Genomic DNA, 11,348 nt, shown 5'->3' on the forward strand with positions numbered 1-11,348 from the left:
CTTTCTGCCATTGGATTCTGTCTCACCAAAGCAAAGAAGCCAGTCAGCCACAGAGAGAAAACTCTGAAACCATGGGCCAAAATAAAACTTTTCTCAAGTTGTTTTTCTCGGGTGTTTTTCACAGCAACAAAAAGCTGCCTAATACACTCAACATTCTGTTGGACTCCATCAATTTGCTTATGTTCCTATCTAAGGTATATGCTCCTCTTCACAGTCCCACTTATAAAAATCTAATTTTTATTTTCAAAGGCCTGTCTTACCTCCTCTATTATTTTTCAATTCCCATAAATTGTATGTAATCTCTCCTTAGGAGCTTAATGAGTCTAAATTATTAAGAAACCAGGGACATGATTGTTAAAAATAAAAAAGAACAAGATGGCCAGTTTAAAACCTGGGATATCAAAAGTAACTATGGAATAGCTTAAAGAAAATCAGAGGTCAGAGATAGAATAGAGATTTAAGTCATATACCTAAAAGAAGTAATCGGAGAGCTATAAATAAATATCAGTATGTTATCTGAAAATGAATGTAAGGAGAGCACCGGCCTGACAGTTATTCCTGGAAAAGCAAAAGGGGCACATTAAAAATACACAGAAAATACAGTCAAAGAGGCAGAATGAGAACCATGACAGTCTTCAGGACACAAGAGAAAAGAAAATGTTGAAGGAGCTATAAATAGAAAGATAGCATTAAATGTGACAGCACTTTCAAAGAAAAAGAGAAATAACTGGAAATGTGAATAAAAGGACACAGAAGAAAAAAATGGACCATTTGGGGGAGTGGTTTCAATAGTTTAATGAGAAGAACCTAAATGAAGTTTTAAACATCAACAAATACTTAAGGAGTGCGAAATACTGGATTAAGGAAATAAGTAAGCTAGAACTAGCAGTGGAAATATATTAAAAGGCAAGAAAAAATCTATACAGTTATTATCTAAATGGATTCTTACCAAAAGATGAGCATAAGATTCATCTTGTGTAATCTGAGTCTAGAAACAATATAAAACACAAAAATTCAAGTTTGTCTTTAGCATTGATTTTCTCATTAAGAAATACATACTAAGGAATAAAGTTATAACATTTTTGAAACATTATTGGTTTTATAAAAATTTTGTAATCTAGTTTAAGACTGTAATGTGAACTAATAAATTACAAGGATACCTTTTTGTTTATTAGAAACTATTTCTGAAAAACAAAACAAATTAAGTTGTTAAATAATCTTTACAAGCTTACTTTATGTTTAGTAGAAGGCCTTTTGCTGAGGCACAAAAGAACCTGCCAAGTTCAAGGTCATACACCTGCATTATCATTCTGAACAATGCCCAGTGTTCCTGCACACTATTCTGCCTATTCAAACATCATTTTCTTTTAAACAATCTCTGACCACTTTCCTTGCTCCTAATCCCTCTCCCTCTTAATTGTCCTTAACTAGATACGTGAAATAGAATATCATGAATCTGAACATTGGTTTATATGCCACCATTGCAAACAATTTATGCCATTATTGATGCAATATTATATGAACATTAATAAGTTTCCAGTGTTTATATTGCTTACAAAATGGTATTGTTTTATTATCTTATTAAAATATTCTTCACAAAATTAAATACAAGTTTAATGACTGTCAAACAGAAATTGTCACCAAGTGATTATGTATTGACTATGTATTCTGAGTACCCATAGCAGCATTCATCATGATAGCATGTATGTGCAGCAAATAAAATAACTATTTTGATTTATCAATTCATATGACATTGATTATATTAATTTTATTCAACTTGACATTTTAAAAATCCAGAACTTCCAATTATGATAATAAACATAGTATATTACATCACATTTTTCCCTGACCACAATATCAACTCATTATTGATGTGGCTTTAGAACATGGTTTAATTCATGAGCTGTTTTCCAGGAATGAAATACTGACATCAAGGTCATAACTCCAAGGCAGATTTTAAGTGCCTTAAATTGTACTGCAATATCCATGGAAAGGAAATGACCACAAGAAGCTACATAAATAGAATGCATAATTTTATACTAGAGTTAAAATGTTTTTCTTCATCAATAAGGAAAGTTTTGTGATTGGTATTGAAATTCACATTTAACAGACAAGTGTGTTCCCTTTGCTCCATAAATTCCAGCCAACACACACTTTCTGCAATCCACCCACTCCTATACCTATACCTGCAGTCTGCTCTACACTCACTCCTGGAAGACATCATGTGCTTTCAATTATGATGAATGCTGATAACATAGTAAGCTCACTTCTATAGTTCTATACATTAAATGTGACAACTAGGAAAACTACTAGTATAACATGCTCCAAGGTGAACTAAACCATTTATAGAAATCAGTTTTCTTTAATACAATAAAAATCGTGTTAACTTACTTTCACTAGATAACTTCTGGCATTTCAGCCTGAGTCTATATTTTTCATTTTCTTCAAGCATTCTAGAAATGACTTTGTATACACTGTTCCATACTGAAACCTTAAAAAATAAGCACAATTAAGGAATGCTGAACAGAATGTAGGAATGCAAGTGGTAATGATCCCACTACTACATGTCAATCAACATAATCACTATAAAGCAACATTAGCACCTAAATTTAAATATGATTGTTTCCTGTGATCACTGAATTATCTGTTCTCCTTTTCCAACTTCCTAGAATTCCACCCTCTGTAGTATTTAAACTGTTCTGTATGAAGTTTCCTTTCAAAGGCAATGACCATCAAGTTGGAACCTAAATGGTTCCAAAAACATTCAATTAAAAAAAATAGTAAATTTCTATTTCTATGTCTAAACCATTGGGCAGTGATGTGATTTTTAATGTATTTAATTCTAGTTAAGAATTACATATTTTTTCAAGGACATAGCAAAACAAAATTACTAGACATCATGAATATACTAGAACGAGTACTATGAGATCTAGACTCATAATCTGGAATTGGTAAGTGTTGAAACCTCATAGAAATATCTTTACATCCTTAATTATTATGATTGATGAAAAATATATATGTAAAGCACTTATTTCCATGTCTGACATACAACAGTCAAAGCAAATATTGGCTGTTGCTCTTTTCTCCTTACCCCAAAGGAAATTGTTCTTGGAAGAAATATTTCTTAGTGCAGTAGGAAGATTAGATGTTCTCTCAAAGTACATATGGTGCAAGGGTTAGTTACTCTGCATACTATTTTATATATACATATGGATTAAGTATCAAACAAATTCAAAGATCGGAAACAATACAACTTTATAATGATCAACTAATAATTTCTTTAAATTAAACTAAAATGGCAATCAAAGGCAACTGATCTTGACTTAGTCAGAACACTAAAGGCACCATGACATTTGGACAACTAGGTAGAGAACAGAGCAGCAGTAAAGATTCATCCCTGTCAGCTTTCCACTAGAGGCCTAACATGTACTCCTTGTCTTTGAAAACAGCTATGTGACACTGATATAGATAATTTTCCTTTTATATGAAATCCACGATTTTATTTTTATACCAAATTATCTATCAACTTGTTATATTCCATGAAACACAGATTATGCTTCAAAAGATCTCCCAGGGTTACATTTTGATCAAAAGGCATTTTATACCTTCAAATACTCTAAGGACTACTCTTCATGGTTAATAAATATATTCAAGCTTATTTCCATTTCTGCCAAATTACTTCTATTTTCTCATTTCAGAAAATTAAATTATTTTATTGGAACTGTTTTCACTGACTTGATTATCTTCACACACTTTGAACTTCAATCTAAAATTCAAACTATTGTCACTCCCCTTTACAATAATATACCTTTTCCCTTTTTTTCATTATTTTGGAGGCTTCATTCACTGGTATAGGAAAATCAAACTTTTTAGCTGCATCCTTCTGAATGACACCTAATTTTTTAAAAGAGTAAAAACATATTAAAGTCAGTACATATTTTAAAGAATTCACTAACCTTAACATAGAGAACTCAGAAATGTCTCTTTTGAGGTCTTCTGGAGAATTTTTACACTTTTTGGTATATTTCTGATCATTAAATAATACTACTTTACCATTTAGTTAACAATATGCTGAAAAAAACCAAGAAACCTGAAAGTGAACAACCCTGTAGGCAACCTAGGAAATCATTCACTTATTCCATCTTCTCCCCTTTCTGATTTGTGAGTCCCCAAAGGTCCAACAGAACAAATACAAGAAACCACACCTTGCTGCTGTTCCACAGCCTCCCTCCTCTCCCAGACCCTCCAGACACAGCTTGTGTTTCCCACCACACAATCCCCTGTGCTTCCTCCAGTGTGTCTCACTCATAACCCTCCCAGCTTCTGCACATGCCTCCCTACCAGACACGCATGTGTGCATACACACATACCCCAGGTGAATTCTGCCCATCCTTCGACACTCAACTCACATGTCACCTCCTCTCCACAGCCTTCCTTCAAAGACACAGCCCCACATATAGCACTGGCTCCCAGACCTCCTGCACTGTGCTTAGCACACTTTTATATCAAGTTTCTGCAATCTGTTCCCTCTGGGAGGATCTGGCTCTGAGGGTGGTGGCCATGTGTGGCTTATTCATCTCTTCATCTGTAATATTATAGAGGGCTCCTTGACTTATGAGGGGCTTATATCCAGATTAAACCCATCATAATTAGAAAATATACAAGTCACTAATGAATTTACTATACCTAATCTACATAATATCATAGCTTAGCCTGGCCCACCTTAAACAGGCTCTGCACTTCCATTAGCTCACAGTTGGGCAAAATCTTCTGAAGCAAAGCCCACTTTGTAATAAAGTGTTGGATATCTCATGTACACATAGAGATGGATGTTTCATTATCACGATGGGATGCAAAACCACTGGCAATACAATACACAGTAGAGTACCTGTTTACCACGGTTGACTGAGAGCCATAGCTCCCTGTTACTGTCCAGCAGCACTTGCAAGTGTCCTACCATGTTATCATAAACTACCAAGGTATCATAAAGTTGAAAAATCGGCTAAGTTGGGGGAGGTTTTACAGAATGAATAAGCTTACTAACTTCACTCACTGAACCAGCATTGTGGCCTTCCCAAAGTTAACAGAAGAAAACCAAAGGACTTGTGTCCAAAGACAAATCACAGACAATGTGTGTTCCCTAAAAGCCTTTGCATTTGCTCTCCTTATCTACAGCGTCCCCTAGCCTTCCCCATTTCCATCCAGACCCACCATCACTCCACCTGAATCTTTTCTACACATTTCATAGTTAGCTTTGCAGGACGCAGTCTCTGATCTCACAAAGCCACTAATGCTCAGTTACACAGGATTTATCACATTATTTATTTGATTATTTATTCTTCCCTAGAGATTCAGTTTCTAATTCTGTTCCATTTGTTGAATGAACTAGAATAAGCTCTAAAATGACACTTTCCAACGGTGAGGTACATGTCACTGATATAGGTGACATGTACCTCACCGTTGGCACAGACACAGTACTAAAGGACAATAATTCATACAGTGAGAAATATCCCCTTCCCAATTCCTTTTTAATCTCTTAATTATATCAAGGAGAAGGTCTGAGTTTGGCACAAGCATGCCATTTAGACTTCTCTAGGTCTTGCAAATTTCCCTTTATGAACATAGACAACCTACTTAGCTAGAATTCTTTTTTTTTTTTTTTTTTTTTGGCCTTTATTAGATTTTTTTTGGCCTTTATTAGATTTATTTTTAATAAATTTCTATGGCAAATAGTATAGGTTTTCCAGTGTGGTAATGATATAAGGTGTTCTAAAAACAAATTTAATTAAGAAGGATCATATATCTATTTAAATAAACGTATTAAGTAATAGTATAGATGATGACAATACAGATATGACATAGAAAATTAAGTTTGGGAAACTCTGCTCTTTACATTCCCATGTTTAATCTTTCTTCTAAATGCCTTCAATATTTAGAACATTATATTTGCATCATTCCCAAAATTTCCTGTCTAAGTGTTATCCAGCCTATTCCTATACTTCTTGAGGCTAGGATAGGAGCCATCAAGTTTGTCTGTAATTACTTGCAGATCTAAGGTATAGTAAAAAAATATAGCCTGGCATGTTGGTACATGCCTATGATCCCATCAGCTCAGGAGATTGAGCCACAAGGATTACAAGTTCAAGACCAGCCTCAGCAGTTAAGTGAGGCCCCAAGAAACAACTTAGTTGAGACCCTGTCTCAAAAAAACAGCAAAAGAGAGAATGTGCAAAACAGGCAAAAATATTTCTTCCACTTAATTTTTGTACCGCACTGAGGCTAACACCAGTGTACACCATGGATTTTTGTCCCAACTTGTCTACCAAACCTTTCTCTATTCCTCTTTCTACACACTCCACCCAAACTGTATTTAAAGTTTTATCTAATTACTGCCCATTGCTGATCCATATTCAATAACTTGTCCACATTTCCTCCCAAGTGTCCTTTGCCCCTATCTCAGCCCCACATGGATATTATAAGGAGCTTCCACCACCATGAAGCTGTCCTTGATTCTCTCACCCCCAAGTTATTCAGCACTTCCAAAATAGTAGAGCACTTCCACAATAGAATTCAATCCTCTATTATTTATAATTTATGGATATATCTCTCAAACTCTGTGTAGACAAGAAGCCAGCCTGATTTATTAGTCTTCTCTGGAATGTTAGGCCGGGTGCCGTGGCACACACCTGTAATCTCAGTGACTTGGGAGGCTACCGCAGGAGGATCACAAGTTCAAAGGTAGCTAAAGCAACTTGGTGAGGCCCTAAGCAATTTAATGAGACCCTGCCTCAAAATAAAAATAAATTATAAAAGGGCTGAGATTCAGCTCAGAAGTTACCTAGGTTCAGTTCCTGGTTCCAAAAAGAAAAGAAAAAAGAAATGTTAGAAGATTGCCTGATCTCACTTTTTCTGGATCTCTGAACTCCAGTACATCTTACTAACAGATTTATCTTCCAGAAATAAACCTGTCCCTGATAACTTTACTCCATCATGCAAAAATCTTTAATTATGATAAAAATGACAAACATTCCACAATCTGATCCAAAACTTATTTTTCATTTATGCAATAAATATGGGTATGTACCTACCATATACTAGACACTGGGCTAGTCAGTCACCTGTTGCCTTCTAGCTTTCTCTGCTCTATGTGTCCACATAGTCAGGGCATTTATTGTGTGCCAGGCATTTTTCATGCACTATTTCACTTAGGTAGGAAATATTAACTCCATTTTACAGATACAAAAATTGTGGATCAGAGTAGTTACAAACACAACCAGTATTACCCTACTAATAAAAGACAAAGCCAAGGTTGTCTTCTGACTTTAAAGCCTGAGGATTTCTACTATCCCATTAGAAATTTTTCTATTCCGTTGCCTTGATTTTCTGCCTCTATGCCTCTTCTTTCTTTGAACTTGATTATCAAAGCCTGGTTGAGGTCCCTCTGCCAGCACTCACAGCTACTAGCATAAATCCTCATAATTCACGTAAGTCCTTCAAGTGCAGAATATATGACCCATCTTTGTCACTAGCCAAGTGCCCACCACAGTGTGATAGATGCTAAAAAAAAATGCTACTGGATGGATAAATAATTCATCTTTATTCCCCACGGAGAGTGAGGTATAAGTATTTAATGGATACTTTTAAAAAGTGACAATGGAAACAATATATATTAGGATCTAAGGGAAATATTTAAATAGTGATTTTAAAAATTCACTATCACTGAAATCTCCTGCTTAAAAAAAAATCCATTAAAAGAACAAAGAAACCCTAAGGAAACAACAGGAAAAGAAATACAGGTGTGCTGAAACTAATGATGAAGAGACTAAAAACAAAATATCTTATCAGTTAATCAAAATTGTAGCTTTTTAAAACAGACTGAATACGAGGTAACTCGTCAAGAGGAGGGGACAGCATATCTCCAAAAACTAGGGGCCAGGGGCGCGCCTGTGGCGCAGGGCGGCACTGCGGGCCCAGACCCCTGCCGGCGGCCATGCGGGTTCCAGACCGACCGACCAAGCCACTGAGTCACCCCGGGGATGGGGACCCGAAGGCTGGCTGCCGGGAATGACCGGCAGAGCTAAGCCACAGGAAGGCTGGCTGCCAGGAGGGCCGAGGGGGGTGACCGCGCGCTGGCTGACAGAACCGCGGCGGGGAAGGGAGTGGACAGAGCGAGCAGTCGGCCCGCAGGACCGCCGGGGAGGCGGAGGACCCACAGAACGGGGGACAGGACGGGGGACAGGGGAACTGGCAGGAGGCTGAGGGGCGGCTGCCTGGCAAAATGGCTCGCAGTAGCGGGGACAGGAAGTGACCGCCGCGCTGACAGGAAGTGACCGCCGCGGCACGTGGCGGCGCGAGGAGCCCGCCCGCCCGCCCGCGCGCGCCACGCCACCTGCAGAGCCGGGGCGGCCTGGCGCGCGCGACGCCCGCAGCCGGGAGCTGCCGGCCCGGCCCGCGGGGACCCTGCGCCCGGGACTCGCGGGCAGCTCGCTGCGGCTCAGGGACCCCGCCGCCGCCTCCCGCGGCTCCTTTGGGCCGCCGCGGGTCTCGGGCCTTGACCATCCGCGGCCGGATGCCCGAGGGCCACCCAGCTGCAATACGCAGCCACACTGGTGCGAGCCGAAGCGGGTCACGTAGACGAAGCGCGCTGGGGCCCGCCGCTCCCCGCGGCCCGCTGGCGCCATCTTACTTCTTCGCGCGGCCCGGGGGTGGGGGTAGGCAGGGGAGGGCGTTCCTCTGTGGGGGAGTGGGCGGGTCCACTGCAGGGCTGGGGCGGGGCCACTGGGGGTGGAAAGCAGACGGGGTTCCTCTGTGGGAGGGCGGGGCGCTGCGCAGGTGGGCGGGGCCACTGCTGGGCTGGAAAGCGGACTGGATTCTTCTGTGGGGGGACGGAACACTGCGCAGGTGGGCAGGTTCACTGCAGGGCTGGGGCGGGACCGCTGGGGGTGGAAAGCAGAGGGGGTTCCTCTGTGAGGGGGAATGGGTGGGTCCACTGTAGGGCTGGGGCGGGATCGCTGGGGGTGGAAAGCAGAGCAGGTTCCTCTGTGTTGGGGCGCAGAGCGCTGCGCCGGTGGGCGGGGCCAATGCTGGGGGCGTGGCCATTGGGCAAGCAGGGCTAGATCATTGCAGGGGTAGGAGGGGCTGGGGCAGAAAGTTCATTGACCTGCAATGAACCTATCATTACCCCTGCAGTGAACCTATCAGGGTTCACTGACCTCTCACGCCTCCCACTGCCTTTCATTCATTATCACCAGTCCATGCTTTCCAGTGGGGTCATTTTCCCTGTGCCTGAAGAGCCACCTTAATGCTTCCAAAGGCTTCTGTACTAAAGGCTTGCTTGCCAGCCAGTGACACTGTTGGGGGTGGGCCCTTTAAGAGGTGGGGCCTCAGGGAAGGCGGTCAGGTCCTAGGGGCGTGCCCTAGAAGAGGATAATGGACCCTATCTCCTCTTGCTTGCTCTGCTTCCTAGACACCTGAGGTGAGCAGCTCTGCTTCATCAGACTCCCCACGTGATGTTCTGCCTCAACACAGGTCCCAAAGCGATGGTCAGGGACCACAGCCTGAAACCTCTGTACCTAGGAGCCAAAATAAACTCTTCATTTTAAGTTGTTCACCCCAGATATTTGTCATCGTGACCAAAGCTGACTCGCACACCACCTTAGTTTTCACTTTAGTGTGATCCTGCTGGTGATGAGTTAGCTTAGATTTTATCTCATACATATTTTTAACTGAATTTTTAAAGAATGTTTTGCTGCACATTGAATCCAAGGTAGCCATTATTTTCTTTCAACACCTTGAAGCTACGATTTTCTGGTTTCTGGTAAAGATGTCCCTTGACTCATGATGGGGTTACCCTTACACCCCGTTGAAAATATCTTAAGTCATAAAAGCACTTAATCCTGTTCATCTGGCCCACCAGGCATCACGGCCCAGCAACACGCTGTGCCCTGGAGCACGGCAGTTCATCCTGACCATGCATGGTCCACACCACACACACGGCTGGGGCAAGAGAAGACCAGAATTCAGAGTGGTTTCCGCCGGCCATCTGTTGATTTTGCACCATTATAAAGTTGAAGAATTCTACATGGAAGAATGTTCAGTCGGGGACCATCTGTTTCTGTTGAGAACTCAGCTGTCAGAGTGTCACTACCTGTTTCAGGTCAGGCATCTTTTTTTTCCCTCTGCCTCTTTTGCAGATTGACCTTGTGTCTCTGCTTTTGGAGGTGTCACTGTGATGGGCTGGAAGAGGTTTTCTTGGCATTGCTCTGCTTGGGCTTCATGGTGCTTCCGGATGCCCTTTGTTGGAACTGCCGAGTTCTAGGCCGTTGCTTGGTTACCCATTGCTGCTTTGCTCTCTCCTCTTCTAAGGTCCTGCTACACACATTCGGTCTTGTCACTCTGCTTTGTGTATCTCTCACGCCCCTCTGCGAGGCATCTGTGCTTGTTCCACTCACCGCTGGGGTCTGGTTATTTTCTACTGGTTGTGCACCTATTAACTAGTCTCTTCAAAACTATCTAATCTGCTATTAAGCCCTGCTAGAGTTTGGGTCTGGACCGTCCCCAAAGGCCCTAGTGTTAAAGTCTTGGTCCCCAGTAAGATGTCCTTGGGAGGTGGTGGAACCTCTGGGAGGTGTGGTCAGTGGGGGGGTTTCTGTTATTGGGGGTGTGTTCTGGAAGAACTGTGGGCCCAGCCCACATCCCAGCCTAGGGTGAGTGACTCTACTCCACTCTTCCCCACCACAGGTCCAAGGTCCCTGACCTTGGATGGAAACCTCTAAAACTATGGACCAAAACAACCCTCTTGTCTTTCTAAGTTGATGATTTCAGGTGTTTTAACAGTAACAGAAGCCAGATCCACATGAGCTCCTTTATTAAATTCTTAATTCCAGCTGTATTTTTCATTTCTAGAATTTCTATTTCCATTCTCGTGAATTTTATCCAGAATTTCTTCAGAGTGTTTTCTACTGCATGTCCATCAGAGTTATTTTCAATACCATTATGATGATGGGAAAATATTTTCTTGGTTTTTGGTCATTGGATTTTAAATTCCTGGGGAATTTTTTTTTAATCAAACACCATATTAAGTCATAAAAATGATAGAGATTATTTGAGGCTCCATATGATAATGTCTTACTCCACAGAGAATGTATGTGTTTCTGGCGGGCAGTTAAGGTAGGGGAGTTTACCTGAATCCTGTCTGGAATCAAAGTGATTTATTGCTGGGTTCAGTCTTTACTGAAGTGAGTGTGAATCTTGTTTAGTCTTTATCCTTACTTAGAGCATAGCTCTTCAGGTGCTAGAGTGTTTACTAGGGCCCTCTTTGGCTAGCCTTGAACTTGCTTTGTCCCTCC

The 11,348-nt window shown here is 41.2% G+C and overlaps 1 protein-coding gene across 1 annotated transcript; it reads right to left on the bottom strand.

Annotated features, from left to right (window-relative positions):
* Window positions 1-949: 949 nt before the first annotated feature.
* Window positions 950-8,681, bottom strand: C5H5orf47 (chromosome 5 C5orf47 homolog). Its single transcript, XM_076857598.1, has 4 exons — window positions 8,288-8,681; window positions 3,809-3,894; window positions 2,392-2,491; window positions 950-988 (listed from the first exon to the last, which is right to left on the bottom strand). Exons 1-4 carry the CDS (start codon window positions 8,679-8,681, stop codon window positions 969-971), a joined length of 600 nt encoding a protein of 199 aa, XP_076713713.1. The 3' UTR covers window positions 950-968.
* Window positions 8,682-11,348: the final 2,667 nt, after the last annotated feature.

The sequence above is a fragment of the Callospermophilus lateralis genome, chromosome 5 (assembly GCF_048772815.1).
Source record: "Callospermophilus lateralis isolate mCalLat2 chromosome 5, mCalLat2.hap1, whole genome shotgun sequence".
In the NCBI taxonomy this organism is placed as follows: Eukaryota; Metazoa; Chordata; class Mammalia; order Rodentia; family Sciuridae; genus Callospermophilus; species Callospermophilus lateralis.